The sequence below is a fragment of the Lupinus angustifolius genome, unplaced genomic scaffold (assembly GCF_001865875.1).
Source record: "Lupinus angustifolius cultivar Tanjil unplaced genomic scaffold, LupAngTanjil_v1.0 Scaffold_319_13, whole genome shotgun sequence".
In the NCBI taxonomy this organism is placed as follows: Eukaryota; Viridiplantae; Streptophyta; class Magnoliopsida; order Fabales; family Fabaceae; genus Lupinus; species Lupinus angustifolius.
This window is the reverse complement of record NW_017727729.1, coordinates 3,612-31,415: the sequence shown is the minus strand read 5'-3', so window position 1 is coordinate 31,415 and position 27,804 is coordinate 3,612. Positions and strand designations below refer to the sequence as shown.

Here is a 27,804-nt window from a genome sequence, read left to right as displayed (position 1 = left end):
TAGTTTCCACTAGTGTTGTTTTTAAATTCATTCTCAACTAGCATAAATTTTAGGCTTTGAAACAAAATAGGGAAGATCAAATGCTTCTTTTGAGTTTTCTTTAGTAATGGCAGCAGCAAGAAACTCAACCCACATTGTACAATTATAGATTAGGTTCCATGCTTCAATTTGAATAAATCTTCCATACATGCTACCTTGTAGTTATATTGTGTTTTATATATAAAATAATTATGTTTAAACTTTAACTTTGTGTTATATTGTGTTTTAATCGTGTATACCCAATTACTAGCATCGTTCCTAGTGGTCGGTGTTATCTGATCCTCACATTGGAACACGTTTAGAATACATCATTCCTTACAATTTATGCATGCAGTTGCCTAATTGATTTTAGTTTAGGAATTACTCCATCATTCCCCAAGTTCTTTTTGTTATCATTGAAATTTCATTTTGAACAAAACAAATTTTGAAAAACATTCCAGGCAATAAAAATGCTAACTGAACATGTCATTCCTGGAAATGTAATCATATACCTTAAAACAAAGGCCTCCATTCATACTTCCATAAGAAGCCAGCTTCAAGCAAAGCACATCCAAGAAGGATATGTAATGCCCAAAGTTGCTAAATTGCATAGAATATAAGAAGCAAATAACTATTCAGTGTACACATGAACATAAGAATCACCAAACCACAACCAGATAACAAAATTTAATCCTAAGAAGAAACCTGTTGAAAGTTCAAGTGGAGCTCTATATAAAGTTACCAAATATAACTAGCTTATGCATAGAATGAACTATCACCATATAACAAGTTGAACTCTGGGTCTGGAGTACAGAAGCTCAAGTTGGTAAAGAAGCAGATTGCTGACTTACATCACCATACCTCCATCAATCCTGAACACCTGTAACAAGGCCATTATTGCTAATAGAAAAATAACAGATGATTGAAAAGATACATGTAAATAACCTAAGTCACCGAGTTGAATTTTGGAGGGGAAAGAATGCAAAGGAAAGACTTGAAAGGCATGAAATATACTTGTGAGATGACTATAAAGCCTTCCCTTTCCCTTCCTTCCCCTCCAAAACTCAACTCGCAAACGGACCCTAATGGTCTGTTTGTAAGTTGGATTTTGGAGGGGAAGGAAGAGAAAGGAAAAACTTGAGAACCATGAAATACATTAGTCAGATGGCTCAGAAGTCTTCATTTTTTCTTCCCTCCAAAACTTAACTCATAAATAGACACTAAGATGACAGGATAGGATTTCAAACTAAACTCGTCTGAAATTGAGCAAGTCTTGATTTTTAGAATTACAATGAGAATTTGGCTAGTTTAAGTCAGATAATTGATATCTAGAAAACCAATAGGGAAATAAATAAATGACCTGCCCAGTGATGTAACTAGATGCAGGATTAAGGGCTAAGAATTCCACCAAACCAGCAACTTCTTCTGGTTGGCCAAATCTTCCTGAATCCAGGGTGGAAAGAATGAGTCAAGAAAACTTCAATTATTTAAAACTTCAGTACATGTGATAGAGTTGAAAATATTTTGGACATTCTTGCCTAAGGGGATTGTCTCCAAAATCTTCTTCTCAATGTCGTGTCCTAGCTTGGCAGTCATGTCAGATGCAATAAACCCTGGGGCAACTGCATTAACCTGTTTAGAAATGCTAGGTTTTTATTAATTCCATTAATTAATAACCTACATATATATCAGGCAGAAATAATTTTATGAATTTACAGTTATGCTTCTGCTAGCATATTCCCTGGCAACAGTTTTTGTCAGTCCAATTACTCCTGCTTTTGCAGCACTATAATTGGCTTGTCCAACATTACCAACCAGGCCCACAACTGATGCAATATTGACTATCCTTCCCTGCAAAAACACCAGTAAACTGAGATATGAAAAACTTCAGTGATTTCAGATAGGAAATTGAAAGAAAAGTCAATTCTGGAATCCAGTAAACAACATAATTCAAACACCAGTAAACAATATAATTCACTTTTGGAATCCACCCAACGTATATCAAGTAAAGAGAAGCCAATTCTGAGTTGCTATAAGAAAATATTGTATAGATTCAGTGCAGTCCCCTTCCCTTTTGAACAAACTTGTAGTAATAATTAACTTCACTCAAATCTAACCCATCTCCACATTTCAACGATAACATAGTAATGGAAACTGGAATCTTTAATTTCCAAGAAATATGCAAAGACTGCTGACTAATTATTATAAGAATGATGCAACCATTATTTGTTCTTCATCATTAGCAATCACTAGCTGTCATTTAGCAAACCATGAAAACTGCAATAGGCTGAATGCCACACTTTTTCAGAAATATAACCTGCAAGATGCAGCTCATAAAAAAAATAAAAAAATAATGTCTATTTTACTAGTAATTTGAACAGACCATTTTTGTTATGTTTAGCAGATAAACAAAAAAAGATGGACTGACACAGAAAAAAATCAACATAAACCCAAAAAGGTTCTGTCCGACAACATTCCATTCCCCCATAAACAAATCATAAGAAAAGGGAAAAAGATTAAAGTTTGCAGCCACCTTCTTTTTCTTCATCATAATCTTAGCTGCTGCCTGCAAAAAATAAAACATCTCAGCCCCCTTTGAAAAGGAAAAAATATGAAGTTAAGATGAACTCAAATTCTGAAATTACTCACCTGTGTGCAAAGAAAAACACCAGTCAGATTTAGATCAATAACTTCCTGCCATTGTGATTTCTTCATTCTCATTAACAAACCATCCCGGGTAATTCCTGAAACCATATCTTCATTTGAGTATGAAATTGGAAAAAAAAAACAAAATGCCTGTACAAGCTTTACCCAAGTTACCTGCATTATTTACCAATACATCAACAGTTCCCCAAGTATCAACTGCCTGCAAATGTTAAAGTCATGAAGCAGCCTAGGTAATGTCAATCTAATAATTCCAGAATATTTGCTCACAGTTTTAATCATGGAATCCACATCAGCCTCATTGGAAACATCTCCCCTAAAAGTAAGAGCTTGTCCTCCGAATGCCTCAATCTGTGAGAATTATACATTAATGCAATTAAGTCAATCAGTGCAACCTCATTAGAACAGGACTCATTAATAACACATACAAAAATAAGCCACAATCAGATTGAGCATGGGTCATTATGACATATAACTATAACTACAAACCAACAAAACCTTTGGTCAGAAAGCATAAAAATAAAAACAGTGAATACACATGAATTGTGTTCCTTTTATCAATTCTACCTGAAACAATGTGCAGCACAAAAGTAAAAGGTCAGATACTTCAACTGGAAAAAAAAATCACAAAAATGACCAAAGTAACATGCAATGATATATAGAGAGTCTACATGTCATTTGTGAAGTTGTACATTCAAATACTTGGCAGTATAAACTTTAAGAAACTTTCGAGTTATAGAAGAAAGGCATGCATCGAGTTGTAGTTGTAACAAGCATTTGATAGACAAGGAGTATGCTAACAATTATATGTATACTAACAAATAGGTGGAGATTGTAGGATATCTCAGTCTTATTATTCTCAATGAAGAAAATATATAAAAATCACTGCACAATGGGATTCTATTTATGTTCCTTAAAACAATTCTTACCATGACCCCAATGAGATTGGCACAAAATGATCTACAGCATAAGTACATAGGACAATCATGGCACAACGAGGACCCAAATCCCAAAAATTGACATGGAACTGAAAATGTCAGTTTTGTACCTCCTTGGAGACCTCCTCAGCTTCTTTGGAAGACCTTGCATAGTTGACCAGGACCTGTAATAGAAACCGTATATAACTGACTGATGGAATTGAAAAGAAAGTCATGACAGTATTACAGCTATAGAGACAATGTCAATTACTACATAAAGAGTGCACAATGGCCAGGGATGCCCTTTACTCATGACACAAACTGGAAATCTTCAAACATCAAGAACCAGGTAGTGTAAGTCATATTAGTGTCTGAATGATTGACATTACTCCGCATATTTCCAATATGTATTTTGTCGTTCAAATTAGTTCGTGACAGTAGTTAACATCTGGACTCTGGACTTCCGGGGACATATTTCAACAACAAAATGCACATTCAGGACCAAAAGAGCAATTCATGTAAGGGAAAATTCCAAAAACGACCTCGCATGGTAGTCCTTGAATTTAACAAATACTACATCCAGTCCTTCTTATAAGATTCTTTGGGATTTTGTTTTAGTCCTATAACCCTTTTCAAAGTTCTATGTACAATACATGAATTTGTTACCAAAACATCTTTATTTACTCTAAGAAATTGAGTAGAAAGAGAAAATAATTTAGTTTCACTAAAGAATGGCAGTTTTGGTAAATGTAATACAATTGGTGTCCACCTTTCTTAATCATGTGAAACCATTTAAATGGATCTTATAAAAGGAAATCAAGGTAGCATGCAAAAAACCTTGAACTCTGGTTCGGGCGTGAAATAAGAGTCCATGGTCTTTTTTATATTTTCAAAATCCAGGAACTGAATTACATATCATGCAAAGTTTAGGGCATGCGTGTTTCTAGACATTTCCCTTCATATTATTCATAAACTTATATGTGAATTAGAGTTTTTTTGTATGATGGGTGGTATCTTATCGTCCTGTGTGTAAGGAACTAATCTCTTTCGTCTCTCCCAACAAGTATAGCTTCTAGGGAAAGAACATTTGACATTTTTATCATTCTAGGATGCAGTGGGGCCTTTCGGGATGTGTTGGTATATGAATTAGTTTTATGCAAAGCAAGATCGGACTAACTAACCTTGCAACGGGCTTTACCCAAGGACAATGCAATTGCTCTGCCAATACCTCTGGAAGCTCCGGTCACCACAACAACCGGCGCTTCCACATTCTGAGTAGCTGCCGCTGCAATTCCTACTTCCGCCACAGTTGAAACCTGAGCTCTTATACCTGCGCATTAATATCAATTAGTCAATTATAAAATTATGTATTTATCTTAATGGGTCTGTTTGTGAGTTGAGTCCAGTAAAGGAAGAAAGAGAAAGTGAAAACTTCATATCCATAAGATACACTTAGGAGATAGCTCTGAGGCCTTCATTTTCCTGTCATTCACTTCTAAAACTTAACTCGTAAGCGGGCCCTAGAAGAAAATAAAAGAAATGTAGGAAGATCGGAACCAGAAGAGTTAAATGGTAACGATGCATTGGATCTGCAGTGAAGAGGGAAAGGGGAACGGAGATGAATGGAATTGGGAGAGTGAAGAGAAGTCCATTGACGGAGGTGAATGGGTTTGCGAATATGAACGGGGGTTTGGAAAATGAGGGAGGTTGATCGGGCGAGAGAAGGCATCAGAGCTTCCAGAAGCTTCTGAGAGGAGAAGATTGAAGAAGCCAGGGGCAGATATATATGAATGGAACGGAAAGTGTTTGTTATTATTAGGGAGGGAGATTCAGAGAAGGTGAAGAAATTGTTGAGAGTGAACAATAAGTGTAATTTAAGGAGTAAACATCCATTTGGAAATGATTTATCATTTAGAAAGTGGTATTCTAGTAATGTAAGGTCATTCAGGTCTATGGTATGACCAAAGATTAAAAATTTAATTCTTGAGAATGACACTTATTAGAGGAGCTGTCGTGCACCAAAAAAGATTAATTCATTACTCAAAAGGATGAAGAGATATCATTAGTAATACTAAAAAAATCAAAAAATAATCTATCATTCATTTTGTTGTTTAATGTCAGACAAAAATTTATTTCCCCCTCTCAAAGAGGTATATGGTAATTCATGACCAGGCAGCATAGATTGCATAGCACATTTATTATCTCACAAGTTATACTACTGCATGTATCATTGGCCTATGATTGGTTGAAAAAGTATTTTTAAGTTAAAAAATTAAAAATTTATTATTTTTTTGACCAATCACAACTAATAGTAATACAGTAACACAATTTATTGGATAGTAGATATGTATCTTGGATTGAGTTAGCCACTTATGGTCTTATATTCACCCCTAAATGTTAAGTGAACTAATTTTCGAATTTGAATCCGACTATAGACATGGAGGCTAAATCAACCTTAAATATCGATTATACTAAATCAAAAGAAATAGAAAGGTCTAGATTAAATATCGTTTCCCATAAGTATGAAATGTTAAGGATAAAAATGATAGAGAAAATTTTAGATTTACAAAAGAGGTTCACCCACTTAACAAATCACTTGATTTCCTTTGACAAAGTGATCTCTAATAATGATTTCAATCTGAAAGTTCTTAGATGACTAACAAAAGCATGACAACAATTTCTAAAAACAAAAGTCAGTCAAAAATATTTTTGGTTGTACTCTTTGTAAAAAATAAAAGAACATAAATTAGAACTTAACCAATTAGAGGAGCACGATGAACTTCAACATAAACACACAACTATTTCTTTAAAAGCAAAGGTTGATTCTTGTGAAACTTCACAAGATGAAGACCGAGAAGAAGACAATATTGTAAATATGAATCTTCTTGTAAATAAATTCAATAAGTTATTGAGAAAGTACAAGACCATGAAGTTTGTCCAAGTAAAAAGGTCCATTAAGAACAATGAAGAATCAGCATCAGTCCAAAACTTCAGTTACTTTGAATGCGGAAAACCATGACATATTAATGTTGATTGTTATTCCTTATAAAAGAAGAACACATTCAAAGGAAAGAATGACAAGAAGCACATAAGAGTATATATTTCATGGGAAGATAATGATGTCAATTCAAATTCAAAACCAGAAAACGATGAACAAGCACATCTTTTATTATTGGCTTTACATCAATTAGATGATGATATTGAAGTTAGTGATTTTGAACTAATTGATAAACCATCAACGAGACTGAGGCATGAGAGTTGGAAATTCTCACCCAATGAGGTAGATAACCTTGCTCAACAAGAATGAGATGAAAAGTCAGGAATAATATATTCATATCCAGACTCTTATTTTTATGACCGAAAGTCAATCAAACCTTGTCTTATGTTGTTTAACATTACATGATCTCTTATCTTTTTCCTTAGTATCTTGAGAGGAACAACAAGATATTCTATTGATAGTAATTCCCCATTGTCTTTGTGAGATTTGATCAAACTAATTCTAAAACCAACAATTCTAGGATATCCTTTGTAAATGTCATAAGCATAATCCTCTCACATAAACTCCATTACTATTCTACAAATAACTTCTTGAGCATATTTGAATAAATAGAAATCATATATGTAGAACACTTAATTATTTCCTTCTCATTATTTTCATCTTTAGTTTCTTTCTCAATATGTAAGACCTGTAATATTTTGATTTTAGTCAAGCCACAGTGATGTTGGTTAATGCGCAAATGCACTTTGAGAATTAACATCTAGAACAAGTATATTTTCCAAGTTTGTCTCAACATATCAATTGAATGAGTGCAAATTATATAAATAAAGCATTTGACAGTTTAGTTTGTTCGTTATAACAATATTCATATTTGTAACCATTTTGCATATTAATAAGCTTGTTGTGCAAATGGCTCATATTCTAGTAGAACATAAATATAAATGACAGGTTTGGATTGATGTAAAATGGCTCACGTAAAGAACTATATATATGTGTTATTTAAACCTAATGATGTATAACACTATCTGCAAACACAAAATTATATTCTTTAATACATAGTGGTAGTCACTTAATGTTTCTGGGGACGTAGGCACAAATTGATCTAATCTCGTAAAAAAAATTGTGTGTTATTTTCTCTTCTTTGTATCCTATTTTAATATTTGATTGCTCATTTGTTCCCAACAGTCTTTTAACACAAGTAGAACACTAAAGGTGATAAAATTCGATGGAAATGTAAATATCAAAATTGTTACAAAGGCAGATTAGGGATGTGTTGCCTTAACAATGTCTATTGAAAGCGTTGCATGAGAATAAACCATATGATATGGATAAACTAGATTGAGAAGAGTTGAAGAAAAAGTTATAGGAAACATGTGATGTTGTTAATTAGATGAGGTGGTGTGCCATGTTGTGGATTTAATGTCACCAACAGAGGTATGAGAGACATTATAAAAATAGTTCAAGTCCAAGTCTCTAACAAATATGTTGTACATGAAACAAAGACTCTATGCCTAAAAATGCAGAGGTAACTAATTTTCAACAAGACCTCAACACTTTGAATCAAGTAATCAATGGCTTTTAGAAACTTGGTGTAAAACTTGGTGATAAGGACAAAACTGTAATTTTACTGACTTATTTTCCCAATTCCTATGAACACTTTTTGACAGTGTTGATTTACGATAAAGATTTAACCAATTTGGATCAGATTAAGACAACACTTCTATTCTACGATCAAAGAAGATAAAATACAGGGGAAGACTCTCAAGGTGATGCTTTTCATGTAAAAACGGATCCAAGCACGTGGGAGGAGACAATGCGGGTCATATTCTGTCAAAGTGAAGTGACCAAATTCCAAGGGAGGAACACTGATATAGTGCTTTAAGTGCAAATAGACTGGACATTACAAAAATGATTGTCCCAATGAATGGAGTCTTAACAAGCAAATGAGGAAGGATGAAGAATCTACATCTGCAAGTGTTCCACAAAAGATGATTTCGGTTATAATAGCAAATATTATTTGCTATCTGTATCACCATATAATAATTTAGTGAACAAATACTTGACACTGGTTGATACCACCATATGACGCCAAATAGAGAATTTTTCACCACATATAGGGCATGTAATTTCACTTTATGTATCTAGGAATATAAAGCATGTGCAATTTATGGCATGTGAGAAATTAGAATTGTCATGGACGATGGGGTTGCGAAGATGTTATGTGAGGTTTGACACTTACCATACTTGAATAAGAATTTTATTTCTTTGGGAAATTCTAGGCCAAAGGATTCATTTATAGAGCCAATGGGGATGCTGATACTCCTCGGGTATGAAAATGTGCTCTAACTATAATGAGGAGTAAGAGGACTATAGGGAATACTTACAAGTTGTTAGAGAGTACAATTGTAGGTGGAGTTTCTAGAGTAACTGGAGAAATTTCCATAGATTCAGACCATGAGGTCACCATATTATGACACACACATTTAGGTCATATTAGTGTGCATGTATAATAGAAAATTGCAAGAGAGGATTGCTAAAAGGTGTTATAAGATACAACCTAGAATTGTGCAAGTATTGTTTCCTTGGGAAACAAAATCGAGCGATTTTCAAGGTAGACCAAAACATCAGTCAAGGCATTTTACAATATGTATGGGGATCCACTCAAGAACCATCCAAACGAGGTTCTTAGTATTTTGTGACCTTCATTGACGAATTTTCTTGCAAGGTCTAAGTCTTTGCCAAGTTAAAGGTTTGGAAGATATGAGTGAGGAATAACACGGGTAGGAAAATCAAGTACTTGAGGCGAAACAATGATATGGAGTTCAAAGACCCTCAGTTTTTGAAATTCTATGAGGAACATGGCACTCAAAAACACTTATTAGTGAAGAAGAATCCTCAACATAATGATGTTGCTGAGATGTTGAATAGGAAACTTATAGAGAATGTCAACGTTTAAGACTAATTGATGGTCTTTCCAAAGGATTTTGGGCATTGGCACCTAGTATGATATGCTATGTCAATAATAGATCAGTACATGCTTAATTGGATGATACAATCGTAGAGGAAGTATGGATATGTATCACGGTCAATTACAATAACATACACATATTTGGTTGTACTACTTATTTACATGTACCTAGTGATGATTGACCTAAACTTTTTCCCAAGTTAAAGAGGTGTATTTTCATAGGATACACCTAAGGTGTGAAAGGTTTCAAGTTTTGGGATCCAGTTTCTAAAAAAGAAATATTGAGGAGAGATGTAGTGTTTGGTGAACATTCCTTGCATAAACATAAATTTTTAACAAAGGTGCTCAAGCCAAATGCAAAGACTCTAGGATCATATATGGTTCCATTGACCAATGAAATGGTTCAAATAAAGAAAGGCAAGGAACCATATTCTAGTTCAATTTAAGAACATGTTGATTCTTATGCATAGAATTCAGGTTTACAAGAATATCTGCTTACCAAAGACATGGATAAACATCATACCAAACCGCCATAGAGATATGACTTTAATGATGTGGCTTCAATTTTTCTCATATTAGGAGATCCATGTAGCTTTCAAGAGACTATAAACATCAACGAAAAAAACAAGGGATGAGGTGAAATGTTTGCGCAAGAACTAAGGAGCTTGTCCCTAGGTAAACGTGTTATTGGGTGTACAAGAGAAAGCTTGAAGTATCAAAAAAAGAAAGGGAAAAGTTCAAAACTTATCTTGTAGCGAAAGACTCGTCTTGAGAAGCTATAGTTTAGAATGCTACAAGGAAATAACCTTAATAACTTCTCAGCTCAAGAGGAACACATAAGAGTTACTATCAAAATATGCACTAAGGAAAACTCCAAACAAGATTATTCATGTTCTATTGATTTAGAAATATGGAGTACATATAAAAGGAAATTTCCCTAGACAAGAAGACAATCCCCATAAATGTAAACACAAGTCCTAATAAGCCTTTAATGTCTAGTCCCCACTAAGTGTCTTTGGATAATGATAAGGTAAATAAATCATATTAGAAATGTGCGGTTCATGGTAGAATATTCTAGAACCACTTATTTAAAAAGAAAATCATATAAATTTGGAAAATTTATAAAATTGCGTGACATATGGTCTGGACACGACGGTGGGTGGCCAATGTCTCTTGCTTTTTCACAGCCTCACATCATTTTAACCTTCGAGGTCAAATACGAATAATACATATATCCATTCTTGATTTTAGTGATTCCAAGCACGATTGTGAAACCAAGAACCTTTAATCCTTCACTTCTTGGATAAGTCCAAGCCTTGTTATTCAAATTATGGGGTGCTCACCTTTAACACACATGAACATGGTGAATATTGTTAAAATCCACTCATCGATATTCTCAAACAACAAGGTATGGGTTGCAAGTTCAACGCATTCACATGTATGACATAGTTCACAAAACTATTATATCATCTTGGAGGGTCGACAAAGAATTATGCATACTTTTCTAGTTTCTAAAATAACTAGTGAACTTAAAAAAAAAATAAAGCAACAAACTATAACAATGAAAACCCATATTCAACATTCACAAAAATTAATAGAGTACTATGGAAAAGGAAACTAGAGTACATAGAAAACTAGGTTTACCATTCTTCCTTCATTCAGATACTATGATAAGGAATAATACCTTGACCAAATGAAAATTAGAGATGTGTGCAAGATTGAAGAAAAAGAAGAATAAAGAAAGAGAGACGAAATGAAAACTAGGGAGACCAAGAAGAAGTCTAGTACATAGAATGCCAACAAATCTCATAAAAGAAGAGAAGGCTAAGACAATAACAATAAAAGCTACAAAAATAAATATAAAAAATTTATCAATCTCTTAAGTATTTAGCAAATTATTACTAATTTTATTTTTTGACTATTCCCAAGGTTTAACATATGGGATGAGACAAAGTATGAGATAGAATATATTCTTCCTTGCGAGAGTAGTTGAATGAGTTTTGATGAAAGTTGGTGCATGTTTGGGCAATGAAAATTATTTTTATTATTTTGGATAACTAAAAGTTTAAGAAAAAAATGTTGAATTAATAAATATTTCAGGAATGCATATTTTGTTGCCACTTTGGTAAGGTTAGAATAACAATTTGGCAGTAGTTTGGTGAATTAGAATATCTACCATTTGGACTTTCTTAAACAAGTTCAAAAAAATGCTAAAAGGAAAACTCAATCTATGATGCTACTACTTTATGGTTGTATTTGGGAGTTTTGTTTTAGAGGGAAGAATAAAATGGATGACTTGGAACATGTCTCCTTTATTTGAGAGTTGGGTGAAAGGTAGAGAGAAATGTTTTGAAGGTTTCTTGCAGTCCTCTAAAACTATCCACATACCCATTTTTTATGGTCAACTTGGGATTTTCTATAGACATATCAAAGTACCTAAATGTCTTAATTTTTTAATAATTACACATTTGTCAATTTCTCATTGTTAATTAGATTTTAAAGAAAATGTAAAACAATATTCCTGCATTACCATTATTATAGTAAACTCTTCATTCTCATCTCATCTAAATTTCACACTCTCAAATAAAGAATATGTTTAAGTTGATTTTCCATCCTTTATCCTTTCCTTCATTGCTGTGAAGAAGATCTTGCTCCTGACCTTGACACAATTTTGATGAAAACACCAACGTCACATATAGAAGAAAAATAAGAATACTTATAAAGATAATGAAGATAAAGCTTCAAGAAGTTAGAGTCTAAGTCTATAGGTATTTCTATCCTTATACTCAAATATAAAATTAGTAGTAATGCTCAAAAAGTATTTTAAAAAGAAAATTGAAAACTACAAGTATAAATGAAAACAATTTTCAAAATATTATGTAACAGGTTACTGTGACTAAGTAGCAAGTTACATGAGTGATAAATGAGTTAAGCAACACAAAATGAATAGGGTAATCGATTACTCCATTTGAGTAACAGATTACAAGGTTATAGTATATTTGAGTAACCGATTACAAGGTTATAGTATATTTGAGTAATCGATTACACACTAGGATAATCAATTACTCAGTTGGATAGAATGTTTGAGTAATCGATTACACCCTTTGAGTAACCAATTACACAGTATGATAATTAATTACTTAGTTGGACAGAATGTATGGGTAATCTATTACGTCGATGTTGCAATCGATTACTAAGAGTTGTTACAACAGATTTTCATATTCAAACTGCACAACTTTCACCCCAAATGAAATGGTTTCAGTCCAATCAATTCCTACCTTTTCATGGAGGTGTTATGGGTGATTGGAAAGCCTATTTAAAGGCATTGAAACTCATAATTCACAACAACAAATAATATACATAATCTAAATTTTCTATTGGAACATGGTTTGTTGGAAGCCATTAGTGAGAACTTTTGGATGTGAAATTTAAAAAACTCCCAAGTCCCACATAGAAGAGTTTTGAAAAAACAACTCCCAAGTCCTACATTAGAGAGATGGGAAACTTGAAAAAAAAATATCATCTTATAAATAGAGGTCTTCTCCCCTCATTATAACTTACCCCTAGTTGAATGCACATCCGTTCCACTTTTTCTTTCTCCCTCATATTTTCCATTGATGCATTTCCGGCAAACTTCTCTCACTTTCTTTTTGTGGTAGTAAGAAATGGTACAGACAACCATATTGTGGGAATTCCGAGAACTAACAGTAGTAGTTAGTATTGTGAGAAAGAATTTGCACAAGCAGCCATATTGTGGGAATTTCGAGAATTAGCACTGGTAGTCAGTATTGTGGGAAAAGAATTGGCACAGGTAGCCATATTGTGGGTATTTCAAAAATTGGCACTAGTAGCCATATTGTGGATATTTCGAGAATTGACACTGGTAGCCATATTATGGTGGGTTTATTCGAGATCGGTTCTTACAGTGTAGTAAGAATTCAATAACAGAGATCCGGGCTGTTTTATCCTAGGGATGGTGTGGTTGATAGTCTTCTTGCATATTTTTGGCAGTGCCACGAAACGTCTTAAAGAGAGCGACCTGGTCGTGACTCAGCCAATAAGTATTATTTCGTGCCATTTAGAATTGTTGCAAGCTACGGTAACAACAATTTTAAGACGTTTCTATTACAATGGCATTCGTAGATAATATTACTGGACCGAACAACTATGACCTGAACAAACCATTTCGGTTTGATAGGACAAATTTCAAACATTAGCAACATAATATGAAAATTTTCCCACTATGAGAAAAGTTGCACACGTTTTGAAAATCAATGTCCTAATGCTGCTGGAGAAAGCTGAGAAAAAGGATAAACTAGCTATTAATATAGCTCTCTGGAATGAAAATGATTACTTTTATTAATTTCATTTTGAATGAGTTGTCAGATTATCTATAATTACTGCAACCCATATATGTCTGCCAAATTAATTTGGTATACACTTGAGAAATAAAGAAATATGATACTAAGGAAGTTAAGATAAAAATATATATATGATGTTACCACTATCTCAAGTAACAAATGACTGATAATAAATCAGTAACGTCTGAGTCCTATGAGATACATAAAATTGTTCATGAAATCGTTTTATATGGTATGATCCTAGAGAGTTAAACTCACAGAGCCTATGAATGTATATTCATTGGGTATGGTGTAAACAGCAAGGCGTACATGTTTTATGACCTTAACGCACAAGTAATCATTGAGTCTAACGATGTTGACATCAATGAAGAGAAATTCCTTTTTAAATTGAGGAATAGTGGGGGCATGTCAACTAGTCACATACTTGTGATTAGAGATAATGATAGAAAATGAAAGGTTTGAAATAAAACCTAGAAAAGGTAAGAGAGAAATAACTGCTAGAGAGTATAGACCTAATTATATTGTCTATATATTGGAGGATAATTCATCAACTTTCTAAGAAGTTTTGACTTCTTTGGATGTTGATTTTTGGCGAGAAGCCATAAATGATGAGATGGACTATCTAGAGTCTAACAAGAAATATACTATGTTAGCTCAATCCACTATGGAAGTTGAGATGATAGCATTAGCAACAACTAATGAAGAAGCAAGTTAGCTAAGAAGCTTGCTTGTAGAGATTTTCCTATGAGAAAAATTGATGTCAAATATGTTTATCTATTGTGATAGTATCACGATTATTGCAAAAAGTGAGAACCGCTTTTATAACGGTAAGAAACGACAAATTAGTTGTAAGCACAACACTATTAGAGAGTTACTCTCCACAGAAGCTGTTAGAGTGGATCATATACACACTGAGAATAACTTAGCAGACCCTTTGACGAAAAGACTAGCTAGAGAGAAAGTCCACAATACTTACAAGAGTATGGGACTGTTGCCCTTAGAACGAGGATCACTCATGATGATAACCCGACCTAACTGTCTGGAGATCCCAAGAAATAGGTTCAATGGGTAATAACAAGTTGTGAAGTGATATGAGAATGAACATGCTATAAAATTATGAGAAGCCTGATTCCTACAACATAAGTAAGGATGAGTTAAAACTCTTAATGAGATCTATACTCCAATTGGAGTGGAGTACCTAGGCTACAGACATACTCTTGATAGACTCACCTATGTGAATGTGGAAGTGGGGGCAGCTTCTTATGAAATTTTGGGGCATAAATTTCTAGTGCGTTCACTATACTAGGATAGATGTGCATGACCTTTAATGCACGAGCTTTATATAATACACATTTGAAAAGTTGTGTGTGGTTTGATGCTGGAGATAGAGTTCAAGACTATGAGTCACTCTAGTAAAATCTAGATCTTATTCACTATGCAAATGTTCAAGTCGTATGACACCTTTGTTTATGCACAATGTTATTGAGACCACAAAAACTCTCGAAAATCGTTTTTTAATTTCAAGTGGCGGATTGTTGGAACATGGTTTGTTGGAAGCCATTAGTGGGAACTTTTGGGTGTAAAATTTAGAAAAATCCTAAGTCCCACATAGATGAGTTTTCAAAAAACAACTCCCAAGTCTCATATTAGAGAGATGGGAAACTTGAAAAATATCTCATCTTATAAATATAGGTCTCCTCCCATCATTATAACTCGCCCCAAGGTGAATGCGCTTTCATTCAACTTTTTCACTCCCTCTTATTTTCTGCAGATGAATTTCTGGCAAACTTCTCTCCCTTTCTTTCCGTGGCACTAAGAAATGGCACATACAGCCATATTGTGGGAATTTCGAGAACTGACACTGGTAGTCAGTATTGTGAGAAAAGAATTGACACATGCAGCCATATTGTGGGAATTTAGAGATCTAACACTGGTAGTCGGTACAGTGGGAAAAGAATTGAAATAGGTAGTCATATTGTGGCTATTTCGAGAATTCACACTGATAGTCATGTTGTGGATATTTCGAGAATTGACACTGATAGGCATATTGTGGTGGGTGTATTCGAGATTGGCTCTTATAGTGTAGTAAGAATTCGATAACAGAGATATGAGCTGTTTTATCCTGAGGATGGCGTGGTTGATAGTTTGTTTACACATTTTTTGCAGTGTCACAAAATGTTTTAAAGAGAGCGACCTGGTCGTGACTCAGTCAGTAAATATTATTTCGTGCCATTTAGAATTGTTGCAAGCTACGGTAACAACATTTTCTGAAACACTTTTTCTACAACTTGTTCTTCACTTTCAGATTAAATTTTCTGAAGTTGCTTTAAGTGTGGTTTCAAAGTTTTTCAGACCTTCTGAGCATTATTACTAAGTGTATAAAGAGTCGTTACTGGATTGCAAGAGATCATAATGTTCAAATCTAGTAAAGGCAATCATTGTCATTGTTAAAGTTTTCTTCATTTAATATGTTGAAATACTTTCTTTCACAAGGGTGTGATAAGAAAGGGGATAAAGCCACTTGAAAATGTTGTTTTCCAAAGAGTGACATAAGTATTAGAGAGTGAGTAATGTTCAAGGAAGTCTCGTGGTGAGAAATTGTAATTACTACTCTTAATATCTAGTGAAGAAATCTCTTGTGCTGCAAGAGTACTGGATGTATCCTTCAGTGAACAAGAAGGTGAACCAATATAAAAATCTATGAGTACTCTCTTCTCCTTTATCTCCTTAAATTTACTTGATATTTTTCTGCATAACTTTTCCGCTGCTACTAACTCTGTAAATTGCAGAAAAATCTGTCATAAATTTAAGACAACTAAGTCACCCTCACTTAGTTGTCATCTCAGTCTTACACTTGCCTCTTGATCCATTTTCTTCACTTTCTCTCGTTATTCACACAACTTATATGGATTTATAAAAAACTATTTCAAAAATTTGAGTATTTGATATGTAAGTAATAAGGTATAATTATTACATTGACCCTATTGCTTATAATAACTTGATTAATTAATGGCATAAATTTTTTATATCAAAATATATATAAATTGAGGGTGTCCAATTTTAAAAATAGAGTGTAATATTTATTTATTGTCAGTATAAATATTTATATATAGGTAATACATCATCCATCATTCAATCATATTACTTATATTTAACAGTTAATGATGATTCTATATGAATAATAGGTGATGCAAGGACAATATAAAAGTTATGCTATCATTACATACATATTTTTCTCTCAAAAATATTATTTCTCTTAAAAATTTAGTTTTAAAAGTGACTAAAATCCATAAATTAATGAGTAAATGACATCCTGAGTTTTAGTGAAATTACACAAACTACCTATTCATTTTTTACACCTATAAAAAACCTCTAATTTTATACATACATTACACTAATTACCTCTGTATGTGAAATAAATGTGATTTTTTAATAAAAAAGAACTGATAAGTATAATTAATTTTAAAAAAATGGTATACTATGAAAACAAGTACAAATAATATATGAGTTAATACATTTTCATTATTTTTTGTTTGTTACAATATAGTATAAGAGTAATTTAAACAATATATTCTTAAAGTTATTGATGTATTTTGTAATGAGTCAAAAATAATAATAATATCTTGATTTGTATAATATTTGGACTTATCTCTAGAATATATCATATTTTGTTTAACTTAATTATACTTATCATTTTTTCTTTAAAATATCATACTTATATTTTATTGTAAAAGTAATTAGTGTAATATATATATAAAAATTAGAAGGGTTTTATAGTTATTAAAAATGAAGGAATACTTTATTTAATTTCACTAAAATTTAGGGTTGAGTATAATTTACTATAAATTAATTTACATCGATTCTTTCACTCTTTGCTTTAACCATGCCTCTAGTGCTAGGCTTATTTTACTATTTCAGTCACTCATCTGGGTCAGCCCAAATTGAAATTCATCATCTCAATCTCAAACGAAAAAAATAGTTTTAAAATAATTTAATTTTTAATAATCATTTTGGCGGGAGGTTTTTGAGATGGTGGAACTTAGGGGGCACTTGATTTCTCCCCTCTAGTCTTCATCTGCTGCTCCAACTAAACACCATCCCCAACAAAAAAAAGAAAAAACAAAATGGATTCAGATTCAGACTCAGACGGATCTCACGTATCAACAACTCCTCCTAGACAACAACCTCCTTCGCCACATCTTCCAATTTCTAAAACTTCAAGAATCCGAACAAAACCTTCAAAACCCAAACCACTCCAAACCCGACCCGTCAAACCCGACCCGATTTCCGAACCGGTCCACCAAATCCAAGACCCTTTCTGTGTTCCTTCCACCCTTCCGTTCCGAATTCGTCGATCCTCTGATTCCGTTCCCGCGCAGTCAACTTCACACTCCATCGAAACCGTACCCGCGGGGTTCTTCGCGAAATCGGTTTCCTTCTCGAAAATTCGAAGAAGCTTTGTTGATTTTGAGGATTCTGGAAGAGAACCAGTTCTTAATTCTGTGTCTGATGCAGCAGTCTCTGGCGTCGATACGCCACAAGGCGAAGAAGAAGAAGAAGGTATTGTTTGTTGGGAGCACATCTTCTGTGTTTGTAACACTACAACTTGTTTTTTATTGGTCAGAAAATATAAAGTTAATATATTTTTTATTTATGTTTCAGTTTTGAAAAAACAAAGAATACACATACAATGTTTGTGACAGAAAATGTGGCTCCATTGTTTGTTAGAATAGTTGGAGATTAGTTATTTGGGGAAATTATACTAACTTTCCAATTCTCGAGGTTCATGTTGCTAGGGATATAATGTAGAGAGGTTATTTGAGGTTGAGAATAAATATTTCCTCATATCAAGGAGATAAGTTATTTGAGGTTGAGAATAAATTATCTCTTCCGGCCACTCTAGATTATGGAATATTTTTTTACAGAAAAAGATTAAATATCACACATGTTTTTGAGGTTAAGTTATTGGAACTTATGAAAATAGCTTATGACTTTCTTATAAGCTTTTTTAGATTATTTCAACAAGCTTAGTATAGAAGCTTATGGGATAAGCTAAAAATAGTCTATGCTTAAGTAATAAGCTCTCATGCAATAAAAAGTTTGTTAATTTAGTGTTTAATGTTTAATTAAGTTGTTTACTGGAACATGTCCTAAGTGCAATGACAAGGCCCTAATGTGCTTAGTTTAATTTTTTTTATAAAAACTTAGATGATGCTAGTATAATTTGCCAGTTACATGAATGTTATGATGTAAACTTGAACAGATAAGTGTAATGACAACATAAGTTTTAAGAGAGGTCGAATCAACTTTTGAAACAATGGGATGGATACCAAGTGTAATTAAAATAAACCTCTTATGAGGTTGGTATAATTTCTCCGGTTAGTTTAGATAGAAGTTAGTTAGATTAGACACACCATTTGTTTGTTATACATAAATTCAACCATTTAGTGAAATTCAGTTTGGCATGTTTCTCAACAGGTCTTGCTGCTAGGAACTCAGCAAAGCTCAAAAAGAGGCATCCTAATCTAATAGGTGCTAATGCACCAATGCCGGCTGCGAAGTTGAGAAAATGTGGCGGTGAGGGGAACTTCGTGAGGTTAAACATGAATGGCAAGAAAAAAAAGTTTATGAACAAAGGGTGGAAGAAAAATGGGAAATTTCGTGGTAGTAAAAGGTACTGGAAAAGCAAAGGTAAATTGGTACATGAAGGCGAGGAGGATCGAGTGCAGCCAGAATTTGAGGAGGAAGGGTTAGTTATAGAAAATGCAAAAGACAAGCAAAGGGGGTCTTGTAAGACAAAAGAGGTTAGCTGCAACCAGTTGGACGAGATGGTGTCATCAGCTCGAGTTGACCCTTCGGATGAGAACTTGTTGAAGTTGCTGAAATTAATTTATGGTTATGATTCTTTTCGAGATGGGCAGTTAGAGGCAATCAAGATGGTTCTTGCTGGGAAGTCAACTATGCTTATTTTGCCAACTGGTGCAGGGAAGTCGCTGTGCTATCAGTTGCCTGCTCTAATTTTGCCTGGGATTACCCTTGTTGTAAGTCCATTGGTAGCCTTGATGATTGATCAGCTAAGGCAATTGCCTCCTGTTATTAAGGGTGGTCTTCTATCTAGCAATCAGGTACTTTTGCACTCTTACAGTCTCCCTTCCGCACAATTTACTTTATCTGATGTGGGTTGTCTCATTTCACTTTTTTGTTTGATTGTATTAGACACCTGAAGAAGCCTCCAAAACGCTCAACCTGCTTCAACAAGGTGCAATAAAGGTGGGACTTTCAACAATGGAATACAACTTTGATTCGGATTTTCTTATGTAGATTGATTGCTTTAATTGCATAGAATGGTGTTGATCATTCATAGGCCATTTTTGTATGACACATTTGCATATCAGGGTTTGTTTTTTGGTGATGGTGGTACTGATTACCTAAAGCTAATATTTTCAATTCTAATCCATATAGGTGCTTTTTGTTTCACCAGAGCGGTTCCTGAATGAAGAGTTTCTGTCTATTATTTCTGTTTTGTCAACGATTACACTTGTTATTGATGAAGCACATTGTATATCTGAATGGTGAGAAAATTTCAATGTCTTTGGTGATGATATTAATATTTTCACTTTAGAGATCTTACTTCACATTCTCTGCTTCCTTGTTGATCTTGAGACATTGAACATTTTTACAGGTCACACAATTTCCGACCTTCATTCATGAGACTCAGAGCATCTTTGCTTCGTAAAAAGCTTAATGTAGCTTCTATTCTTGCAATGACTGCAACTGCTACAACCAAAACTTTAGATGCTATCATGTCTGCTCTAGATATTCCTTGCACAAATCTTATTCAAAGGGCACAGTTAAGAGACAATTTGCATTTATCGGTGTCTTTGGTCAGAAATAGGCAAGTCAGATGCTTCTAATAACTGCTTCATAATGTATTTTCTGATCTGAACTTTGTTTGACTTATACATTAATACTGTGAACATTTTGAACATAGTAGAATGAAAGACCTACTGACTATGATCAAGTCTTCTCCTTTTTCGGAAGTTTCTAGCATCATCATATACTGCAAATTTCAGGTCTGTATATGGACTTGTTCTATTCTACTTTTAAGTACAGGATGTTCTATGATTCCTTAAAATTGTATATCATCAATAAGTACTCTCTTCTAGCTCTAAATATTTTTATGCATAATATTGTTTGCTAAGAAACACTACTGTAGAGATGAAAAAACCCTATTGTAGAGGTAAGGATTGACGATCGTATCATAAGTTACTAGATTGATCTTGGGTCAATCATACAAGATGATGGAGAAATTGAGGGAGATGTGAATCATTGGATTCAAATGGGTTGGATGAAATGACGGAGTGTTTCAGTTGTCATTCGTAATAAAAAGGTTCACTCAAGCTTAAGGGGAAGTTTTATTGCACGACTATAAGACCTGCAATGATATATGAGACTGAATATTGGGTAATAAAATGTTAACAAGAAAATAGGCTCAATGTAACAAATATGAGAATATCGTGTTGGATGAGTGGACATACTAAACAAGATAGGATTATAAATGAATGCATTAGGGAGAAAATTGGAATAGCTCCTATTGTAAAAAAATGGTAGAATCGTGCCTTAGGTGGTTTGGTCATATGCTTAGGAGACCTGTAGAAGCCCCCGTAAACAGAGTAGATCAAATGGAAGCTAGTCTAATTCCTAGGGAAGAGGGAGACCTTGACAAACCATAGGGGAAATGATAAAGAAGGACTTAGAGATCAATGCTTTATTGATAAACATAATTTATGATAGAGCATTTTGGCGTCGTTCGGTTCATCTAGTCGACCACACCTAGTGGGATACAGACTTTTTGTTGTATTTTTTGCTGAGAAAAACTTATTGAGCTCCCTCTGGTTCTGGTTTATAATGTGACTAATTACTCAAGTTTGAGATTGACATTGTTTTATTAGTGAAAATTAATTATGCTTTTTCTTGTTCCAGTATGAAACTGATCAAATTAGCAGATACTTGAATGACAATAATATATTGGCAAAGGTTAGCTCTGCATTTCTCTTTTTGATATTGCAGATCTTTCTTTTTATCCTTGGTGCTGAATGTTAAATTTGATGACTTGATGTGAAATATCATCTAGAGTTATCATAGTGGTATCACTGCAAAGGAACGTAATTACGTGCAGGAGTTGTTTAGTTCCAACAAGATCAGAGTGGTAAGATAAATTTTACTGTTCTAATCACTAGTTTTGTCAATTTGTTGTTGCATACTTGCTTTTTTATGTAGTATCCTTCATGTTTGCTTTCTTTGACGCGTCAGATACAACTCTACTATGCCAACTGATACCTTGAAACTTTTTATGAAGGTTGTTGCAACTGTGGCGTTTGGCATGGGAGTTGACAAAAGAGATGTTGGAGCTGTAAGGCTTATTAATATGTTATTATGCCTTTCTGGACTAAATGCATGAACTGATTTATGAAATATTAGTCATTTAGTAATTCAGTGATTCTCATTGTGCTCTTGATGCATGTAACTAGCTTTTCCATGAGTAATACTTTAAACCTTTGAAATCTGGCTGTATCAACAATTCAATTTATGGTTAAAACTGCTAATCTGAGGCACATGGTATTGGAGAACTCAGCTCTTTCCCTTGTTAAAATTGATATTTACTTTAGTTAATGCCATGTTTTATTTTTTTGTCATCACTCTGCATACACTTTGTATGTCACAGTAATTCATGCTGGAACTCCATTGTCATATCTGTCTTTAGGTAATTCATTACAGTTTGCCTGAAAGTTTAGAGGAGTATGTACAGGTATATGATTTCTTCAATTCTTCTAAACTCTCGTTATAGCATATCACAAATTTATTGCTCAGAGTTTGATGACTAAATGGAATTTTACTATTTTAGGAGATAGGACGTGCTGGAAGGGATGGGAGGTTATCCTATTGTCACCTACTTTATGATGATGAGACTTATTTCAAACTTCATAGTCTAATGTATAGGTAATGGTTTACTTTTTTACTACAATATCATAATGTTCTTTATTTGATTAAATTTTTTATCCTCAGTGAAGGAGTAGATGAATATGCAGTGAACAAATTTCTGCGTGAAGTGTTTCCTGCTGACAAAAACTCCCGTGGGAAAATCTTTTCATTGGTGAAAGAATCTGCTTCACGCAGGTTTGATATGAAAGAAGAGGTACACCACTGTATACTATTATGCATTTAAGTCAATGAAATTTGGTAGCTCGGATGATTGATTTTCAGTTATAAGTTTTGACTACTTTCATAACATTTAGTTGACGAATTAGTCATGCTAATATAATGATGATCCATGGGTAAAAAAGCAAATTTCTTATAGCCATCCTCAGTAGAACCAAAGTTTCTAGACATGGTTGAATTAAGAGATAATCATTAGCGTGATATCTATGGTGTATGCTTAAGATTGCATGTAATTACTGATTGACTGTATTTGTGAGGAAAAAGTGGTTTTGTTTTGTCTATCTCATTGTTAAGTGCTGAAACCAAAGAGATCAATATTAACTTCAGACCAGATAAAGCTAAGATGCACTTTGTGAGCAGTGATTAGAACTTTTCATGGACAACTATCTATATGTAGGCATCAGTCAAATTACATTTCTTCTATGCATTTTCAGATAACAAGTCAACAACTCAATACAACTATCTATGATTGTTTATAAGATATAGATACGCACATGCCAGAAATAAGAGCGGTTCTTGTAAGGAACCTGTAGAAATTATGTGCTACCTTTTTACTCTACATCTACAGGTTAAAACTTTTCTCTAATACTTTTCACTTACCAGGTGATGCTCACACTTTTAACCCGCTTGGAATTGGGAGATGTGCAGTACTTGCATTTACTTCCACAGACAAATGCAACTTGCGCTTTGAATTTTCATAAGGTGCTTTTAGATTTGTCACAAGTGATATACCTAATAGGTTGAAGAATAAGTTCAGATACGTTTGTTAATTTTTTAACTGAAATTAGAGGAATGAATGTAGTTTGAATAATTATTTAGTTGCTTATTCTTTTAATTTATGGCACTAATGCAGACTACCCCATTCTTACTAGCCCAAAAGGTTTCTGCTGTTTCCGTAATTCTAAAAAGGTAATAGTCATTCACCCAAAATGAGTAAGCGTATTACATTTCTTGTCTTTTCACTGTTTCAAACCATTTTCCCTCTTTCTACTGGATGGTCATCGTGTTACGAGTTATTTTTAATTTTTTGAATCTCAAGATGGAGCCTGGATCAACATTTTCATTACCCATAACGGGAAGGGCTTCCTGCTGATGATGCTTGGTTGTTCATGATCACGATCACTAGTAAATCAGTTTAATTCTGCTTACACTTATACATCTCTTGTTTAACTGAATTCTTTTTATTTTCAGATCTGAAAATAAGCAAGGGCTATACGTTTTTGACATTCCAACTGTCGCAAATGACATGGGGGTTACAGCAGCTGAATTAACAAATCAGTTGTACGATCTTAAGGTTTGAATTAGTGGATATACAATTTTTCATGAGTTTGCATGTGCACACAACAAAATATGATTAAAAAGTGCACGAGAGGTCTTCCTTCCGAGTAACTAAATTTAAGTTCACTACTGAGCAGCACCGAAGTATGATGAGAGAACTCCTATCATTGCTTAAGCTAGTATAACTGTTGGGCGTGCTTTATTTTACGTACTAGAAGATAGTAAAGCACATTCATTCATAATTTTTAGGCTTTTCAGCAAAGACATTGCAGGTTGTGATTGAAATTTGAAGGTCGATACTTGAAATATCCTGAAATGGCATATGACTAAAAAAATTCAAAGTAATCTGACTAAATAATGTTTAATATTCATTGAAATATCTATGTTTGATTTTGCATAGTAATTTAAAGGAAAACACTTTCCAGAGTTGCCCCTGCATTAAATCTCAATTAACCTACATCACTCCTATTAAAAGAATACTGATGAATGTGCAAGTTATAATGTTTTTTTATTCTTACAGTACTTTAGCCACAAATACTTGCAGCATGCACAATTCATATCTTGAGTCTTGTAATTGTATTAAAAACTTAGTTTTGCGTATCTTAAAAATCATTGGCATCTTACATGAGTCATGACACACCGACATAGTCAATGCACTGAAGTAGTGTATTCTGTCATGTCCATAAGTATCATGTTTATGTGCATGTGCACATAGGTGGAGCCTCGTGATGCATGAGGATTTTTCTTTCTTTTAAAAAAATATTTCTTATTCAAATATCATACATGTAAGCTTTGTATTTCGATTTTGGCTCCCTATCCAATATGGCCTAGCTCTTGTTTCAGTTTATAGGAAGCAATATTGGTATATTATGGTATAGATGATCTAACCTCGTTATTCGTGAAATATTCTCAGTTGAAGGGAGAAGTAACTTATGAGATGAAGGACATGGCATATTGTTATCGGATTGTTGAAGTCCCAATAGACTTGTTGTCTCTATCAGCCGATATCACCCGATGGTTATCAGAAGTTGAAAGTTGTAAGGTGGGTAAATTCTAATATCACTACTTGAGTAATTCATTTGTGATGACATGTTGCATTCTGTGTTTGTAGAATCAAATTTCATGTAAAAGTTAGCACCAATTTATATTTTCTCATGGTTCTCCGTTTTGCTTAGGTGCGAAAAATAGATGCAATGTTTAATGCAGTCTATTTCGCATTAAATTTATGTGATAAGATGAATGGTTGCAGTGGTACCGATCACACTCCATGCTTGCAAATGAAAACAATGGATTACTTTGCTGGACTTGTTCATGATTTCTGCACGAAAATTGGTCAAAGCAGGTTCTTTCTAACTTTTGTCTCCTAAGTTTTGTAGTGAAGCAAAAAGTATCTATCCAATGACCTCTTAAATGGCTTTAAGCTTCATTATCTTGATTTGTATTAGGTATTCAAACATGAACTAAGAAATATAAAAATTCTCTTGCAACCTATTATGATGATGTGGAATATATTTTTGCAATGTGCTATATTATGTACTAAAATTGTTGTTATTTACATGTGCAGCCCCTTCCTGCGTGCAGATATAAAGGTGAGTTGTCACATGAGCATTCTTAGAATATTTATCACAGGACATAAAGTGTTAGCACTTGGGTTCAAACTGTGGCAGCTGTACAATTTCCCCCTCCCTGTCAAAAAACTTCGCCTAGAAAAAAATTAATCTCTATGCATATAATGTTTGTAATATGAAAATTACTTGTTGCTTTGGATATTACCAGGTATTTTTACAGGGCAATTCACAGGCTCGGTTTACACCAAGAGCCCTTGCGAGGATAATGCACGGAATTGCAAGTCCAGCCTATCCTTCTACAACTTGGTCTAAAACCCATTTCTGGTACTTAAATTCAAATTTTTGATATGCAAATGACCTTAATACTTGTTAGTAGTAGGAAATAAATTGAATGACTATGAACTGGTGGTCTCAATTTTCCATCTCAAAACTTTTGGCATTTGATTGTGAAAGAGTTAAACGTCAAATCTTACTAAATTGTTCCTCCAAATAAAAATGCATCAAATAAGTCCCTCAAGGATAAAATGGCCACCTAAATTTAAGTCCTTAAAAGATTTAGAATACTACCAATTAATCCCTAGTTTCGATTTCTAAAAACGATACTTGTTGGGAGGGACAGCCATGCATCTCAAAATGAATTTGTTCCTTACCCATAGGGTGAGAGAATACTCTTGGTTATACAAAAAAAATTAGTACCCAATGGGACTAGTGTGGTGACATTTTTAAACTTCCATGGACTTAATTGGTGCACTCTATTTGGAGGATCAACTTGGTGGCATGTACATCTTTAGAGGACTAATTTGATATTTAAACAAAAGGAAGAGTGATTAAACGAGGATTTTTTATTCCTTTCATCCCTCCTATTTGTGTTTCTCAAACAACAGCCTAATCTTTATTTGACTCCCCCTCCCTTCTTCTGAAGTTTTATATTATTCATTAGGCCAAAGTACTAAAACTGATCACTTAATTTTTGGTTTTAGGGGAAGGTATAAGCATATAGACTTTCAGGTGATTATGGAAGCAGCAAAGGCAGAACTTCAGAACTTTGTTGGAAAAGAAGTACTCTAGCCACATTTAGAATTGGTTTCCATCTCAGTGACAAATTAGAGTGAAGTCCCCCGGTCTTAATCTGAATCCATGGTCTGCATTAGTTAAAGGAGGAAGCTCAATGTTTATGACCTATGAAGTCATTGGATATAATCTAGTCAGTCATGTGGCCTGTTATTATTGTCATACATGTGGCGCCAGCACATACAGGTTGAGATAATTATAAAGGAAAGTTGTCTCATTTTCAGTGCTGTTCTAACATTGTGGTTCAAGTGTGAGCAAAAAAAAATTGGGCATCAAATTTAACAACGAGTTTAAAATCTAGTAATTTTTTTTTTTACATTATTAGTGTATCATTTACCATTGTTTGTATTATTTTTGTTTGAAAGTCAATGATCGTTAACTTATGAATGATTGATGATTTGTTGACAGTATAAAAAATACTTGCACTGTTAATGTATACATATTAAATCCTTTAGCTTGAATATTTAGTTCAAAATTTGAACAATTTTAAAACTTGTGAAGACAAAATAAAAATGAATATTCACGTCATATTAAATAATTTAATTATATGCGAATATAATATATACTTTCTTTTTTGACTTAATTATTGAGGATGGGAGTACAACATATTGATATGTGGTCACATTGTTAATCAACGTTATACAACAACTGCTAATATAAAATAATGATTCTTATAATCAAGAAGGTAGTAGAGAAATTTATACGTACAATAATAATAATTGATGACATAATAAATATTTTT

At 33.6% G+C, this 27,804-nt stretch overlaps 2 protein-coding genes and 1 long non-coding RNA gene across 3 annotated transcripts; 1 reads left to right on the top strand and 2 right to left on the bottom strand.

Annotated features, from left to right (window-relative positions):
• Positions 1–450: 450 nt before the first annotated feature.
• On the bottom strand, positions 451–5,472 carry LOC109340998 (3-oxoacyl-[acyl-carrier-protein] reductase 4-like). Its single transcript, XM_019578782.1, has 11 exons — positions 5,157–5,472; positions 4,781–4,929; positions 3,731–3,784; positions 2,953–3,033; positions 2,839–2,884; positions 2,668–2,762; positions 2,552–2,584; positions 1,735–1,869; positions 1,557–1,650; positions 1,379–1,461; positions 451–898 (listed from the first exon to the last, which is right to left on the bottom strand). Exons 1-11 carry the CDS (start codon positions 5,326–5,328, stop codon positions 866–868), a joined length of 975 nt encoding a protein of 324 aa, XP_019434327.1. The 5' UTR covers positions 5,329–5,472; the 3' UTR covers positions 451–865.
• Positions 451–24,957, bottom strand: LOC109340999. The gene is made up of 3 exons (XR_002106878.1): positions 24,947–24,957; positions 9,875–9,878; positions 451–813 (listed from the first exon to the last, which is right to left on the bottom strand). It is a non-coding gene; the product is annotated as an uncharacterized LOC109340999 (long non-coding RNA).
• LOC109340997 (ATP-dependent DNA helicase Q-like 5) lies at positions 17,960–27,343 on the top strand. The gene is made up of 20 exons (XM_019578780.1): positions 17,960–18,486; positions 19,405–20,051; positions 20,143–20,196; positions 20,389–20,498; positions 20,609–20,821; positions 20,921–20,999; positions 21,910–21,963; positions 22,061–22,135; positions 22,286–22,339; positions 22,691–22,735; positions 22,832–22,926; positions 22,993–23,122; positions 23,749–23,847; positions 23,999–24,054; positions 24,337–24,439; positions 25,337–25,465; positions 25,599–25,765; positions 25,988–26,012; positions 26,200–26,315; positions 26,972–27,343. Exons 1-20 carry the CDS (start codon positions 18,051–18,053, stop codon positions 27,057–27,059), a joined length of 2,775 nt encoding a protein of 924 aa, XP_019434325.1. The 5' UTR covers positions 17,960–18,050; the 3' UTR covers positions 27,060–27,343.
• Positions 27,344–27,804: the final 461 nt, after the last annotated feature.

Bases quoted from the DNA above. Each gene is read 5' to 3' on its own strand.
- LOC109340998 (XM_019578782.1), bottom strand. From the start codon at position 5,328: ATGCCTTCTCTCGCCCGATCAACCTCCCTCATTTTCCAAACCCCCGTT. The intron at 2,885-2,952 runs GTGAGCAAATAT...TAACATTTGCAG, and splicing joins TGGATTCCATGATTAAAACT to GCAGTTGATACTTGGGGAAC. The intron at 1,651-1,734 runs GTAAATTCATAA...ATTTCTAAACAG, and splicing joins ATGCTAGCAGAAGCATAACT to GTTAATGCAGTTGCCCCAGG.
- LOC109340997 (XM_019578780.1), top strand. From the start codon at position 18,051: ATGGATTCAGATTCAGACTCAGACGGATCTCACGTATCAACAACTCCT. The intron at 20,822-20,920 runs GCAAGTCAGATG...TGAACATAGTAG, and splicing joins GTGTCTTTGGTCAGAAATAG to AATGAAAGACCTACTGACTA. The intron at 22,340-22,690 runs GTAAGGCTTATT...ATCTGTCTTTAG, and splicing joins ACAAAAGAGATGTTGGAGCT to GTAATTCATTACAGTTTGCC.